The 17,027-nt window shown below is 34.1% G+C and overlaps 1 protein-coding gene across 4 annotated transcripts in view; it reads right to left on the reverse strand.

Annotated features, from left to right (window-relative positions):
- The window catches only part of CDK13 (cyclin dependent kinase 13), a 112,707-nt gene that overhangs the window by 24,973 nt on the left and 70,707 nt on the right, over positions 1–17,027 (reverse strand). For 3 of the 4 annotated variants that reach the window (XM_082473405.1, XM_082473406.1, XM_082473404.1), the window contains exons 6-9: positions 16,537–16,726; positions 15,114–15,170; positions 4,002–4,103; positions 3,831–3,908 (exon numbers count right to left, since the gene is read on the reverse strand). In XM_082473405.1, coding sequence (XP_082329531.1) covers positions 3,831–3,908; positions 4,002–4,103; positions 15,114–15,170; positions 16,537–16,726 — 427 coding nt within the window. The remainder of the gene's footprint in view (positions 1–3,830; positions 3,909–4,001; positions 4,104–15,113; positions 15,171–16,536; positions 16,727–17,027) is intronic. The other variant, XM_082473407.1, reaches the window with a different exon arrangement.

Raw genomic sequence — 17,027 nt, forward strand, 5'->3', positions numbered from 1 at the left:
TGACATAAATCACAGCAAGATCCTTTTTGACCCACCTCCTAGAGAAAGGGAAATAAAAACAAAAATAAACAAATGGGACCTAATGAAACTTAAAAGCTTTTGCACAGCAAAGGAAACCATAAACAAGACCAAAAGACAACCATCAGAATGGGAGAAAATATTTGCAAATGAAGCAACTGACAAAGGACTAATCTCCAAAATTTACAAGCAGCTCATGCAGCTCAATATCAGAAAAACAAACAACCCAATCCAAAAATGGGCAGAAGACCTAAATAGACATTTCTCCAAAGAAGATATACAGATTGCCAACAAACACATGAAAGAATGCTCAACATCACTAATCATTAGAGAAATGCAAATCAAAACTACAATGAGGTATCACCTCACACCAGTGAGAATGGCCATCATCAAAAAATCTACAAACAATAAATGCTGGAGAGGGTGTGGAGAAAAGGGAACCCTCTTGCACTGTTGGTGGGAATGGAAATTGATACAGCCACTATGGAGAACAGTATGGAGGTTCCTTAAAAAACTAAAAATAGAACTACCACATGACCCAGCAATCCCACTACTGGGCATATACCCTGAGAAAACCATATTCAAAAAGAGTCATGTACCACAATGTTCACTGCAGATCTATTTACAATAGCCAGGACATGGAAGCAACCTAAGTGTCCATCGACAGATGAATGTATAAAGAAGAGGTGGCACATATATACAATGGAATATTACTCAGCCATAAAAAGAAACGAAACTGAGTTATTTGTAGTGAGGTGGATGGACCTAGAGTCTGTCATACAGAGTGAAATAAGTCAGAAAGAGAAAAACAGGGGCTTCCGTGGTGGCGCAGTGGTTGAGAATCTGCCTGCCAATGCAGGGGACACGGGTTCAAGCCCTGGTCTGGGAAGATCCCACATGCCACGGAGCAACTAGGCCCGTGAGCCACAATTACTGAGCCTGCGCGTCTGGAGCCTGTGCTCCGCAACAAGAGAGGCCGCGATGGTGAGAGGCCCGCGCACCGCGATGAAGAGTGGCCCCCACTTGCCGCAACTAGAGAAAGCCCTCGCACAGAAATGAAGACCCAACACAGCCAAAAATCAACCAATCAATCAATCAATAAAATTAAAATTATAAAAAAAAAAAAAAAAAAGAAAGAGAAAAACAAATACCATATGGTAACACATATATATGGAATCTAAAGAAAACAAACGGTTATGAAGAACCAAGGGTCACGACAGGAACAAAGACACAGATGTGGAGAATGGACTTGAGGGCACGGGGACGGGGAAGGGTATTCTGTGACGAAGTGAGAGAGTGGCATGGACTTATATATATTACCCAAATAGATAACTAGTGGGAAGCAGCCGCATAGCACAGGGAGATCAGCTCAAGCTTTGTGACCACCTAGAGGGGTGGGATAGGGAGGGTGGGAGGGAGATGCAAGAGGGAGGATATATGGGGATATATGTATATGCACAGCTGATTCACTTTGTTATAAAGCAGAAACTAACACACCCTTGTAAAGCAATTATACTCCAATAAAGATGTTTAAAAAAAAGGCTTCCTAGCCAAAAATGAGATATGCCTCTCCAACACTTATTCAAATCTTCTTTACAATTTTAGGTGAAACATTATAGTTTTCAATATTCCTGGAGTATATATGGTGGTGGTTTTGTTAAACATGTTCTCCACTCCCTATGTTTCCAACTGGTTATTACTGGTACATGGTCTTTAAAAGCTATTGCTTTAGAATATATGTATTAGTATATAATATATATTAGTATGCTGTGTGTATATACATACATACTCACACACACACACACACACACACACACGTGTATATATACACACACATTCTTAACACTTGCCATTTTACCAAATTTTTTTTCAAGGAATTTAAGGTGATTTCCTTGCACGCTGCATGTATGCAATGCTATCAGATACAAATTATGATAGTATACCTCTTATTGGGTTCACTTTTCTAACACTACTAGTTAACTAGTTAGTGCTTCTAAAACACTCTTAAAATAATGATACTGCTAGTCAATTTTTTCTCATTCTTGCCTTTATTTCTAGTATTTCACCACTAAATATTATTTAGTTCGTTTGTGATACATATTTTATCGTGTTAAAGAAATATGCCTCTACACTTAATTAGCAGTTTATAATTTCAGCAAATGCCTATTCAACACTATCAAGAGAGACATATTATTTTACGTCTATTAAAATGATGAATTATAATAATGGAATTCCTAAAACTAAAACATTCTTGTATTCTTAGGATGGCCCTACTTGACTCTGCAAGTTAATTTTTAATAAAACATTACATACTACTGGCTAATCACTTGTTGTAGAATTTTTGTATTAATATTCTGCAGAAAGTTTTCATGCTGTCTTTGTTAATTCTTGGTGTTTGTGTCATACTAAAAGTTCCAGGAAGTTTTATTTCCTACATAGTACAGAGAATTGGTTATAAGTTTAGATAGTAAGTAAAACTATCTAGATTCAAATCTCAATTTTGCCACTTGCTAGTTGTATGACTCTGAACAAATTCTTCACCTCTCTAAGGTTGTTTTCTTAACTATAAAAACAAGACACAACTTAACTGAAGTAATTCAGGTGGAATTCCTAGAACAATACTCGTATCATGTATAAACTAAATAAATACTAACATCATTAATAGAAACCCTAGTATCCAATAAAACTAGGAACAATAGTTGGCTAACTGAAAAAATGGGTTAGAGAAAATCATTACCAAAAAAAAAAAAAGAAAAAGAAAGATACACAGATACATGATTTAAACATTTTATTTTTACTAAAAATGTATAAATGTGCATTTCCCAACTTTCTGACATAGGGCCATGGCCTTCTCTTTCATCAGAGGACTCACTGAATGGGATTCTACATTAGCCAACTCTGTTAAGTCTTTGCAAAGCACTGCATCTGTCTATAGTTAATTAAACAACATATGTACAATAATAAAATGTTTGTATACAAAACGGGCAACAACTACCTCTTGGTCGTCATACTCTTCAACTAGTGGAATAAATACGTAGTCTTACTATAGAGTGGTAATCTACTAGCTGCAAATATTCAGCTTGCTATGTTATCAAGCTAGTATTATTTACAGATGGAATGCAGAGCATCAATTAGTCCAATAAGTCTGCTGAAGGGAAGGTTCACAGTACATGGGTATGTATGTGCCTTTTACCAATATCTTCCCTAAAAATTCTCATCCATATTTTGAAACACTCATGCAAATCTTACAAGTTGCAAATTAATATTATTATATATGAAAACCAAAGCTCTTTTATAAAAAAGAAATTTATTTAAAATATTAAAGAGAAAGATGATTAACACGTAAGTCCTATGACCTAGGTCCTATAATAGGCTCCAAATAATGAAGACCTATGCTAGTGAGTATATGGATGTATTTTGGTATGTCTGCATATACATATACATATAAACACATGTGCATATACATATGTAAAAGAGTATTTCTTTAAAATATCCCCAAACATTAATTCTTCCATACTGCCACACTCCGAAAAAAACCAGAATCTACCATTCATTCTCTCCCCCCTCATATTTACTCCTCCTTCCCAGTCTTATCTTTAGGGACTCAAACACATTAATCTAATCACAAAATATCTAGGGACTTTAAGATCCTTAATTTTACTAGAACAATTATCAGAGTGCCTGCATTCTAGTTTCTCCTCCATTCAGCAATCATCAGCCTTCAACAGAAACATGATGTTCTCCTAGAAACACAAGCGTGAAAAAATTTTAATTTCCTACAGATATTACAAATATTAAAATCACAAGCTTACCTTATTAATTCTAGTTGTGCAAGCTCCTGATTTGCTTGAAATATAGGTTTTTTAGTGAAGAGTTCACCAAGGATACATCTAATGGGAAAAATATCCACCATTACCAAATGGTATGATTTTACTTCACTACCAAGTTTCAAGTAAATTAACCAGTCAATAAGCCTATCTTACCCACAGCTCCATACATCAATAGCTGGTGTGTATCTTTCTTCTCCCAGCAGCAGTTCAGGTGGACGGTACCATAAAGTGATGACCTTGTTAGTATATGGACGACTAAAAAACACAGAAAGCACTCTTTAGAGTCAGTATGTGTTAGAATAAGAGAAATTCTCTTAAGAAATATTATTTTGGCTCATCAAAGCAATCCTACAATCCTAACTAAAACTACTTTCATCTGCCTACAGACATGCTATGACATCTAATACAAGATCATAAAATACATCTGAAAGCAATGTGATTACCTGAAAAATTCCCTTAATATATAAAAATAAAAAGTTGTTGGCTTGTTTTAAGTGTAATACGGTCAAAGAAAAGATCTTTATATCAACTGTTGGCATTGATGATTTTGACCAAATCTGGCAAATCACTAATGTATGGCAAGATACAGTTCAAACTGTAACCACCTAACAAAAGTTTTCAACTGGGCATATCTTTCCTTGGCAATATTTCATTGATTTTAACGCACTTTGGTATGTGAATAGAAAGTACAGAAATGTAGACTGTAGTAGTTCGGGTCTACTCTGCCAGGAACCACTAGCGATAGGTAAGATACTTTATCAGATGATTCCTTTGTCACCTTCTAACAATGAGGACATATATATATATATATACTACTACCATGTTGTCATAGAAGATATTATCTAGTAAGCTGTATAAGTGTTTTCACTCCTCTGAGAATGATCCTATTGTAGCTGATTCACATGAGTAAAGACGGTCTAAGAAGTTAGAGGCAGTTCTTCGACTGTTCTGTGTGATCACGTAGGTCTTTAGGTCAATTCTAAACTTCTCTTCCTTTCCAAATATCCTCCAAATCACAAGGATGCAAAGGCTAAATCATAGGAAATTTCCCAGAATGGCTGTATTCCAAGCCCAGTTACCTGAGGTTGGCTTGGACCCGGACCAGTTTGGGGAAGGAAAAAAAGGAGCATATAATTTATAAAGCAGTTCCCTCTTGCCAACTGTAGGTCTGAAGTTCCAGGCAGCCTAAGACCTGAGTAGCCTGCTCCCACACTGCCAAATTTCTCCAAATAATTTAAACACTTAGACTGTAAGCCATCGAGGACACCACTGCATTACCACAGATAGGACTATAGTAATAGTGTGCCAAAGCCAGGAAAAAAGGATACTTGACTTTGGTATAAATTGTGAAAAGAGAAGATAGTCTAAGAAGTATGTTTTCAATAGCCAACTAGGATTAGATTTTTCTAACATTATTAAATTACTTTTCTTAGTGATTTTTGCTTGTTTTTACTAGCATCACTTATCTTCACATAACGAGGAAATCTTTTAAACTCTAGCTATGCTAATTAAGCTGGATTTAATCATTTAAAAATATGTTCACCTCTTTATGTCTTAACACCTCTTAAATTTGAAATTCCTTCCCATTTTTCTCATTCAAATCTATACCTCCTTTAAAACATGGTGAAAGACCCATCTCCATAAAGTCTAATCTTTTATTAACAACAGATTTATTTTTAAAGAAAGATTTGTTTTCATATTCTTAAATTTACACCATATTTACCACTGTAATGAACTATTTTGTTTTCTCTATGTTCCCAGAAAAATCAAAAGACCTCAGAGACCATTCTTTATTATGAAAAAAATAGTACCCACACACTAAGCCCAGAACAATGGTGGGCATAGGGCAGACCTTTTACTATATATGGCCCTGCAACTTTAGGTGACATATATGAATTAGCTGGGTGGGGGAACAAAGTTTGAGAAAATTATGATAAGTAGTTTTCTAAAATATTTCAAAGATCTATGAGCATGTGAAACGTATGGTCTTGCTACTAAGGTACAACTAGGTATCTACAGTCTCAAGAAAAATGTTTAAACTAATGTAAATCTGTCAGTAAATAGTTAATTTTGTATCTTTTTATGTTAAGAAATGTTTTAAAATATATTTAAAAAAAATAAAAGTCTGCTGTATTATATGGAGAAATTACACAAATTAAGGTTAGTAAATTTTATATTTAAATAAAAGATTATTTTATTTGTGTGTTAAAAAGAAACAACAGATCCAAAATGGAGTTACTTGTGTTAACTCCCACACCAGCAAACCAAGACTTACTACCTAACCTAACTGCAGATTCAGCCCCTCCCAGGAAAGGCATCTTAACCAATCGGTCTGGAATTTCCTGGTCAGCACTAGTGAGGTCACCTGCCACACAAACCCCTCCCATCCCTTAAAGGAAAGTGACCTTGCCATGGCCAATCTGCTTTCTGCTAGTATAACTTTCTTGTCCCTGCCCCCTTCTGCCTTTAAAAACTTTCCATTTTGTATAGCTCCTCGGAGCTCCCTTCTACTTACTAGATGGGATGCGGCCTGAGTCAGGAAGTGTTTAATAAAACCAATTAGATCTTTGAATTTACTCAGCTGAATTTTGTTTTTTAACTGTATGATATATCAAGTTCTAGGCAACATTTAAACACAGTCATCTTTAGCAGTTAAAATTAGACCAGTTCACTTTTTCATTAACTCTCATCAAATTCAGAAGTGAAAATATTTAGTACATTTTCAAAAATGATTAAACACAGAGCTAGATGAACTATACTTCCAGGTGTACAGCAAAAGTACTTAATGTATACCAATTAATAGCTTTTCCAAATATATCCAAATGCTCAGTTTCTGTCAGAAGAAAAATAAGAACTATGTAAAGACTGGAAACATTCAACAGTAAAATTTGACATAGAAAGCTCAATTTTAAAACACTAATATAATCTCTAAATTGTGGAAATCCTTTCATTTATGAAGTAAATAAATATTCACACTGATATATATTTTTTGTAAAACAAAGCACCATCCCAACATTTCTCTTTACAATCAATTAAATATCAACAGAATAGAGATCAAAGATAATCTGCTCAGTAATAGATTCCAACACTTTGCCCTTCAGGGGAGGTGTGACACAGTTATGGCACCACAAGCAGCACTGTATTCCTAACAAGGCAAGCACTGCCCTAAGGGTACAGCCCCAGGCCGGCAGGCAGCTCAGCCTCCTGTCTGGTCTGAATAGGTAAAAGGCAAACAGATGATCAGAGCAAGGTTTTAGGCCCTTGAAGTCTTTGGAGATTCTGGATAATCCAAATTAAAATTCACAAACCACAGTTGATAGCTCTGTTAAAGACCCTTCTAAGAAATGAAAAAAAAATCATATAATAGGAAATACCTAAATTAGCTTTCAAATGCTTCACTTTTCCAACAATACATAAAGTCTACACATTTCTTTTAGAGCATAACTTATATTTTTGAGAAAAACATGGAAAGAGTTCAGCTAGCTAAGTTCATCATATGCCCAAATGCCATGTCTCCTTCAGAATCCACTACGTAAACACCTACCAAAACTACAAAAGAAATTTGGGACCTATTTTTAACACCAACCCAACTTTTAAGGTCAAAAACCCAGGAGTCATCCTTGTTTCCTTTTTCCTTCAAATCTCACATCTAATCTATCAACAACTTCTGTCAACTCTACATCCAAATAGATCCTAAATGCAACCATTTCCCACGATTTCAAGGAAATCTGAGCCACTACCAACTTTAAGTCGGAGCCACTATTATCTTTTTTCTGGTACTACCGCAACAGTCTCTTTACTAGTTTCCTTGCCTCTATCTCTAGCTTTCGTCCCCCACTTTTAAGTTTTTTAAGCGTAAAACCAAGTCATATCAGTTAGTTGCTTAAACTGTCCAGTGATCTCCCACTGCAACTAAATAAAATTTATACTTTACCTCAGGTGATAAGACTATACCCTGGAGTATCTCACTTCCTATTTTTACACTGGGCAACATCTTGGCCCCCTTAAACTTTCCAAGTCTGTTTCCAGGCCTTGCAGTTGCTGAGTTCCTTCTACTTGGAATGTTATCTGCCTAGGTCTTCATTAAGCTATCCTCTTCTCATCACTCAGGTCTTAGCTCAATTTTACTTCTCAAAGAATTCTATCCTAACTGCCTTAGCCAAAATTACCCAAGCAGCCACCCCCAAGCTCACAGTATCCCTACAGACACTATTTTATTTGCTTTGTAGCACTTGGTACTTTAAATTCTTTCCGCTATCCAACAGGTTCGTTGTCTACCTTCTTTCATGACTATGTAATGAGACCAGGGATTGATCTGTCTTTCATATCTCTACTACATAGCCAATAGGTATTACCTAGGTCAGTGTCTGGCATACAGTAAGTACTTATCAATATTTTTAATCAACTGATTTATGCCATAACTATAACAATAAACACAGTCTTTTTCCTCATGCCGTCTCCCCATTCCCTTCTAATTTTACCCTACTTTCCTCCTTTTGATTTTTTCTCAGAAAAATAACTTAAATTTCTGTATCATAACATTGCTACAGAAAAACATAAGTAATTTTTTTCCAATTGATGTTACCTTAGGATCACTTGTGCATTCTTATTACACATGCAAATTTAGAAGTCCTATAAGTACGTGTATCTTAACATATCCAAAAGGAAATTTATTATCTTCTGCCGTAAACCTGCTTCCCGTTTCCTGTCTCAGCAAACAGCATCACAGTTTATGGCAGAGATTGCTAAGCTGTCTTCTAAAATCTGTTCTTCCTTTCTTCAATGGGAGCTGCCCACCTACACTACATTTCCCACCCTCACTGCAGTTAGGTGTGGCCACATGACCAAGTTCTCGCCAAAGGAACGTGAACACAGGTGCCATTTCTTGGCCTGGCTCACAACACCCCTCCCTCCTCTTTTCTAGCTTCTAGCTGACAGACATGGTGATAGACTTGGAAAGCATGTGAAGAAAGGCAGCAAATCTTCCAATATAGATCTTTAAATGACTGTATGAAGCAGAGTCACCATTTGATCAAACAATATGGTGAAATATTATCAATTGTGCAGCAAGGTAAAGTAACAACTGCTGCAGACTACTGAGTGAGAAATATAAACTTATTCTTTAAGCCACTGAATTTTGAGGTTCTCTTTGTTGCAAGTTTAGCTTCTCCTAATTAATAAACCATTTATGAAATTCCTTAAGCAGAAATCTTACTGTAGGGGTAAAGGCAGGGATGTGTCTACCAACACAGTAGTCAACCATCAAGTTCTAACGATTCTATATCTTATGATATAATTCATCTCCATCTTTCCAACACCTATGCCCATTGCCTAGTTAAAGCCATAATTATCCTACCTAGGTTTTTTTTTTTTCTTAATAATCACTATTTTTTATTTATTTTTTTTGATGTGGACCATTTTTAAGGTCTTTATTGAATGTATTACAATATTGCTTCTGTTTTATGTTTTGGTTTTTTGACCACGAGGCACGTGGGATCTTAGCTCCCCGACCAAGGATCAACCTCGCACCCCCTGCAATAGAAGGTGAAGTCTTAACCGCTGGACCGCCAGGGAAGTAAGTCCCCCATATCCTACCTAGGTTGATTGCAACAGCTTTCTAACTGATTGCCCTTGCTTGCAGACTTACAAGGTCAATCTACTTTCCAAAGTGCAGTCAAAGTGATAGTATAAAATAAAATGTTTACACCTTCAATACACACTGCTGCCTCTGGGAGAATATCCACACAAGACCTACAAAATTATTACTTGGTTCTTGCTCTGCCCACACTGAACTATCAGTTCCCTGAGAAGGCTGAGCAAATGCTCATTTTCTAGAGCTAGGAGATAGAGCCAGGGAGAGAACAGAGGTGGCAAAAAAACTTTCAAGAAGATAGTGGTGCTGTAATTATATTTTAAATGTTTTAAATAAACATTTTAAATAAGCTTTGTAATGTACTTTTTAAAGTTAACACTGACAAAAGACAATGAAAATGATTGTTTTATTAAAGTCAAGGAAAAACTCATGATAATTTACTCAAAACTCTTACAAAATAGGTGCCATACCTCACTTTTTACCTTAGGGCTTAATGAGAAAAAAGCAAACACTGAGAAAGTATGCAGACAGAAGGACTTTAATCATAAAAGAAAATTCCAAGGTGGGTGGAGTTAGCAGAGAATAAAGCCAATCTCAAATCACCCAATTCAATATTCGCTTATAGTATTATGAAGAAAATATTCCATGGTATGATTAGGTTGTTGTGTTTACCAATGTAAAGACAGAAGTATAAGACACTGAAACTGTTTTGAAACTAGGACATTTAAATCCCAAGAAAACTAAAGTACTGATATAATAATGAAAATAGATCATCCAAAGTTAGACAAATAAATAAAAACCAGAATCCTCAAAATTGAACATTTAGAACTTGGGCTACTAGGTTTGGCTACCCACTGTCAACATCCTAAAGACGGTCTTGTTTACATCACAAAGAGAAAACACAAACTGATGCAACATCACACATACGATGTTTTTTTTTTCTTTCATGGACTAAAAAAAAAAATTACATTATTGAGATATCTACCCAGTCTTTTCACAAAAAACAAATTCATCCCTACTGAAAAAGAAACAGGATGGAAAAACATATAGTGAGGTTCTTAGGTGTTACAGAATAAATTAATACTTTAAACAGAAAACCCTAAAAATAGAAAAAGAACCACTCCAATTTATTCCCACAATTAAAGTTAAATCCCAAGCAATAATTCCATAACCTAGCAAAACACACACACATAAAATCCCTCTGACATTAAATCAGAAAAAGAAAACAGTAACTCCAACAAGCTGTTCCTCTTGGATGGCTAGAAACTACCTTTGTAAAAATCCAGAAATAATGGTCTCGACATTAAATATTCTGAATTTCAACTTCTACTGAATATCTTCATCTGTAAATAAGTCTCATTAACAGTTTTTGAAAAGAAAGCAGACACTATTTCTTTGCCTACTAGGGAAGTGGCACCACCACCAGCAATACTTCTTTTATTTTTCAAACCTTCTACTTTAATGTGGTTAACAAGATATTAAAATGTAAAGTCATCATAAAACTTTCATGTGAAATCTCAGGTAATTTTAAATATTTGATGCTATCAAAATATTTCGCATTTATAGACTTTATTAGATACATAAGGAGCTTTAAGGGAGATGCAGAAATGGAAATATCACACAACTTGCTGGAAGACTAAATGAGCATACTTCATTTGGCAAAAATAAAATATAACATTTGAAGGACCAACAATTAATATTAATATAATTAATATAACATTTGAAGGATCAGAATTAATCAAGCAGTTACTATGAATGCGTTTTATGCTTTAAGGCATATAAAACACAAAAGTTTAAAATAATGATCCCTGTCTTTAAAGTAACTACAATTCTAGTTCCAGTGAAAAGATAAGAACAAAAGTAAAAAGACCAGCACTAAGGAGGCAATTTTAATTCTGAATATAATTTCATCTAGTCCCTGGACAAGCAGCAAGAGGTAATTCTTCCATTCACACCCTACATAGGTTTGGGAAAATTTAGTTTTGGTTTTAATGGCAATTTTATGAAAAGCCACTAGATGGCGATATTGCCTTCAAAAATGTTTAAAAAGCTATTTTGTTCACTGTAACTTTCAGGACCAGGAAAGAAAGGTTTTCCAATACACTATAAATATCTTAGAGATTTGAAATCCTTCATCTTAAAGTTGAGAATAATGACATACAGAGATATTAAGTGACTTGTCCAATATTTCAAAACTGGTAAAATGGAAATGCCAGGACTAGAGCCAAAGTTTCCTGATTTAGGCCTAAGGATTTTGAGTTCCTTCCATTAAAAAAGTAAATGCGTTAAGTTATAGTTTCTTCTCTAGAAAGTGAAATTAATTTCAACTTACATGTAAAGTGCATATTTTTTCATATGAGACGGTCACATAAAGAGAAAAAGATACTCCATTACTTGGAAAAGCACTGTAGCAAAGACTTGGTAAAATAAAAACTCAGAAGAGGATTTATCATTGTGGCTAAAAGTCCTGGGGAAAGTTGGACTTAAAACAGCTACTAAAAAACTGAACAGATATGAAGAAATGAGGCAAAAACCTCTGTTCTCAAGTACTATATTTCCCAAGGCCAAATAGAGCAAAGCATGAATACTGATGTTCAAAACAAGAAAATGATTCTTCAAGTTTAAAGGAATCATTTTCCCCCCTAATTTTAGCCCAGTGGTTCTCCTTTCCTCTATTGTAGCACACATGACAGAGGAGATACATACTGGTCACCCACAACCCCATGCTCAATTCCTACATACTAGCTGTAGCTCCAACAAGTTTTCCTCAAATTCAAAAAAGATATACTGGGACCTCCCTGGTGGTGCAGTGGTGAAGAATCCGCCTGCCAACGCAGGGGACACGGGTTCGATCCCTAGCCTGGGAAGATCCCACATGCCGTGGAGCAACTAAGCCCATGCACCACAGCTACTGAGCCTGCGCTCTAGAGCCCGCGAGTCACAACTACTGAGCCCACGTGCCACAACTACTGAAGCCCGTGCACCTAGAGCCCATGCTCCACAACAAGAGAAGCCACCGCAATGAGAAGCCCGCGCACTGCAATCAAGAGTAGCCCCTGCTCACCGCAACTAGAGAAAACCCGGGTGCAGCAACAAAGACCCAATGTAGCCAAAAATAAAAATAAATTAATTAAAAAAAAAAAAGATATACCAAATCAAATAAGTGAGAGAGATGTAATTGATGCTATACAGTGATAAGCTGAAATCTGCTCTATTTTGAAAAAAACAAGAAACCCTACAATAATTTATTGAACACTTCATTCTATCTGTAATAGCTAATTACTTAGAAAATACTTCAAAAAATATTTGGATGGGGGTATTATGGTTTCTTTCTGCTTATGATAAAGAAATATGGATGGAAATCATTTGTTGTATGTTTATTTCAAGAAATATCTAGAAAACTTGGGATAATACAGTGATTCTGCTAAAGGCAGTGAATTTCAGTATGTTATTAAAATTTACTAGAACAGTATGTGTATTTTAAAGTCATTCCATTAACTTAAGCCTACTTCTCTGATTTTAAAGAAACTGGAATTATTTGAATCTGAAAAAGAGTAGTTTTAAAGATGTACATAACCCTGAAGGATATTTGCTTATAAAACCAAATGATATACCAAGTTTTTAACTTACAAATTTGATTAAGCAGAAAATTTCAGCATACATTACCTGAAGATGCAAAGTTATGGGATTTTAAATTTCCTACTTCCTTAAGTTCAAAATTCTTATATCAATTCAGCAAGGCAATGGGGACCAAGGTTCAGTGAACACGCCACACCCCTGACACTCCATTGAAACCCAACATTCCATTTTAAAAGAGAAAAAAAAAAAATCAATGGGAAAATGGATTTTGACATATAAAATTTGGCTCTACAGTCAGTTCTTCCGGAACATATCTATTTCAATGTGAACAAATATCTGCATAAAAAGAATCTATGAGATGGAAAATGGTAATTTAGCTGTTCTCCATCTCCACAGAAACCTAACATGAAAACAAGAAGAAAGGGATTTATAGTCAAAGTATGATAGACATATACTTCTATTAAGAAAGGATAACCAAACTACAGTGAAATCTCAGTTAACCAGCTAAGCAGGTAGAATCCTTAATTAAGAAGAACTTCCCCCTAAAGAACAGTCATTGAAATTTAGTCATTCAAAAAGTACACTTCAAGTGAAGTTTTGGATTAAGTATACATAAGGACCAATTTATTTTTTTCCTTCAAATTCTATCAAAAGGCACTATTATACACAATGAAAAGAATAAATAATTGGGAGTTGGAAACTTTGAGCTATACACTCTTGATGATACTAACAAATATTTTTGGATCTTTCAAGTCACTCAACCCTTTCTAGGTCTCCGTTTTTTCAAACGCAAAATGAGGGTTAGAACTGTTAAGCTCTAGAACAACTTCAAACAAACAAACAAGCAAAAACATACAACCTTTTCTTAAAATAAAATATTAATTAAAAGTGTAGTAAGTTAAAACAAAGGCCGAAAAGCTCTGCCTAAAGTAGGTACAGGGCACTGGAGCCCTGTCCGTAACAAGCTGTCCGTACCACAGTCTGAGCTTAACAGAACTCTAATGTATCCAAAACATACCGTTTAAAAACCTCTAAACACTAAAAATAATTTTCAGAATTATTTCACAGGCGCTGCAAGATTAAAAAACAAACAAATTTTTTACTCTTAAAAAAAAATTCAAAAAGGGGATTTTTTTTTCAACTAACCAGAAACTGGCAAAGATTCAGTGAACATAAATAACTATTGCTAAGAACTCCAATTAACTGATATTTTATTATATCCAATTATGATTACACTAAATAAATTATAGAACTGTAATAAGGAATTTATAAATATATGTGTATATATTATATATGTATAAAGAAATAATGCTGTCTGACAAGAAAGGAATGGGCTAATAAACTGGAGATATTAAACCCAGTTAATTTCATAGTTTATATAAAATTCCCTACTTCACAAAAATACTTTATTTTGAAATTACATATTATTCTTCTAAGAATAATCCTAATAAGACAAATCAATTTCACTACCATCAGGCACAAAAGGAGCCAAATGGGATACGAATCCCTAACTTTAGCCACAGAAGCTCCACACAAAGAAGTTATACACTGAACTTCCTCACAATAGTTTGTTTAAATAAAAGGTTCTAGGGAGTTTAAAACAAACACACATATTTATATATAGATATAACTATAGTTAAAAAAAAAAGTTTTAAGTAAGTCCAAAATAATAATTAAAACAAAATATACAAGTTTAAACATGTAACATAAAAAGCATTTACTAAGGTTTTTCATTAAACACAAAAATTACAAACATCTTAACGTCTGGACATGCATTAGAAATTTAAGCATGAATTTTATTTAAAAATTCCTAAGTTCATTTAAGAAACATTTATAATGGCACATTTTAAAAGAAATTATATTTACCTCTAAGTATTAAAAAATCTATTATTTTTACATTGATTTAATGTATAAAATTTTGTAATTAAAATAATCAACCCAACATGGTATATAAAACTTCATTATTTCATGTATTTAACCATGAAAAGAAAATTTCCCTTTTGTTAAAAAATAAACTATCAATAAGGTATTCTTAATATAGCTTCTAAAACTGGTCACTAATGTCTATAATATTCATTTGAAAATATTCTTACCTTTCTTCTGAGCTATACAATCGAGCAAGTCCAAAATCTGCAAGTTTTATCTGCCCTCTGGTGGAAGTAAGATAAAATGAACAAAAAATATTAGTCTACTCTGAATTGATAGTACACATTCATGTTCTATTCCTAGAACTAACCAAAAATTCACTGATACAACTGAAACTTCGATTATACTGCAGTACCCAAGGTTCTACAGGAAAAGGCAAATAGATAAACTCACAACAATATAAGGCAAAAGTTAGTACTTTTCTTTGGATAATTTCAGCTACTACTACACTAGTACTGTTGTTACATTATTATGATATATATATATATAGTATATTATTATATATAGTAATAGTACTAATATAACAGTTTCTCAGTACTATTTAGTTCCTATTTAGAAAAGTACACTTCAATGAAAATAAAACAAAATGAGGTAATTCATACTACTTTGGTAATAAGACAAATTACTTGTTCAACTCCAGCCAATAATGCACAAGAAATGAATCACATCATTTTAAATTTATGTTTAATTTTCCAGTTCTTAGAGTGACATGGTGCTCTATAGAACACTTTCTACTGACTAAAATCAGGACCAGGCATGCCTCACTTAAACCAACAAAGAGTACCGATTACAAGAGAATTATCAGAGTTCAGGTTATGTTGTCAGTGAAATATCTAACATAAGCTTTGCATATGTATGTATGTATGTATGTATGTGCATATACACTTCAAAAAAAGTTCACTTTAAAACTGTGATGACTGTTTCTTTAAAAAATTCCAAATTAAAAAAGATGCTAAAACCTATTCTTAACCTAAAACTGAAATCACATCATTAATTATTAGAAGAACCATTCACATTATTTGGAAGAATATCAAATGAGAGGGTCAACTAAGTATTTTGGTTGGGGGGGGGTGCCTATAATCTTTATTACTTCCCTCCCCCCCCGCCCCCCCATGGAGGTATGACAGCTGTTATTGAGCAACAATAACAAAAGGAGGGGTTAAGTAGTTTGCCCAAGGTCACTTAAACTACTATATGGTTTATGTATACTAGTATATAGATTCAAACTATTATGTGGATTCAAACTCAGGTCTTTATGACTCGAAAACCCCTATTTATATAAGGTCAAAGGGACTGTAAAGTTCTTTAGAGGTTTGATCCAATTAATCCTATTAAATTGCTTGGATTGAGGGGATGGATGGAACTTCAACAAGTCAACTAAGTATTATTTTACATACATTACAAACTATTATTGGAAGTTAATCAACTAAAGTATATTTAACACAACTTCAGACGTAGCCCAAGCTGTAATATTGATTTTGTTAAAATAGTCTGAGCAATAAGAACCTAAATTTTAAATCTTTTTAACAGAATCAAGGTATACATTATATAAGACTCATTTTAAACATATATATCAAACTCATATCATACCTATTATTTAGAAGAATATTTGAACATTTAATATCTCGATGCAAAAAGTTCTTCTTATGACAATAATCCAGACCTTCCATGAGCTGTCTCATAAATGACTTTATGTGATTTTCATTAAAATGAACCAAGCCTGATTCCAGTAGTCCCATCAGATCATGGTCCATATATTCAAACACCAGATAAAATGCACCTAAGAACAACAATTAATACATTAAAGATTTTGTTCTTACAACTTTTCTATAGGTTCAGAATTTTTTTTAAATAAAATGCTGGGGAGAAAATTAATCCTTGAAAAGAACTGCTACTTCTGTCATTTAATAATGTTCATCCCCGTCTCTCTGAATTTAATATCAATACCATCCCAAGGAAATATCTAGCCAGTTTTCTTCTCCCAAAGAAAACTGCTATGATATAAAATCAACACTGCTAATTTCCACACTGCATAGTTTCTGGGTATGATTGATGTAAAATAAATTCTTAGCTGTTTTACA

Source organism: Balaenoptera physalus (assembly GCF_965194825.1).
Source record: "Balaenoptera physalus genome assembly, chromosome: 8".
In the NCBI taxonomy this organism is placed as follows: Eukaryota; Metazoa; Chordata; class Mammalia; order Artiodactyla; family Balaenopteridae; genus Balaenoptera; species Balaenoptera physalus.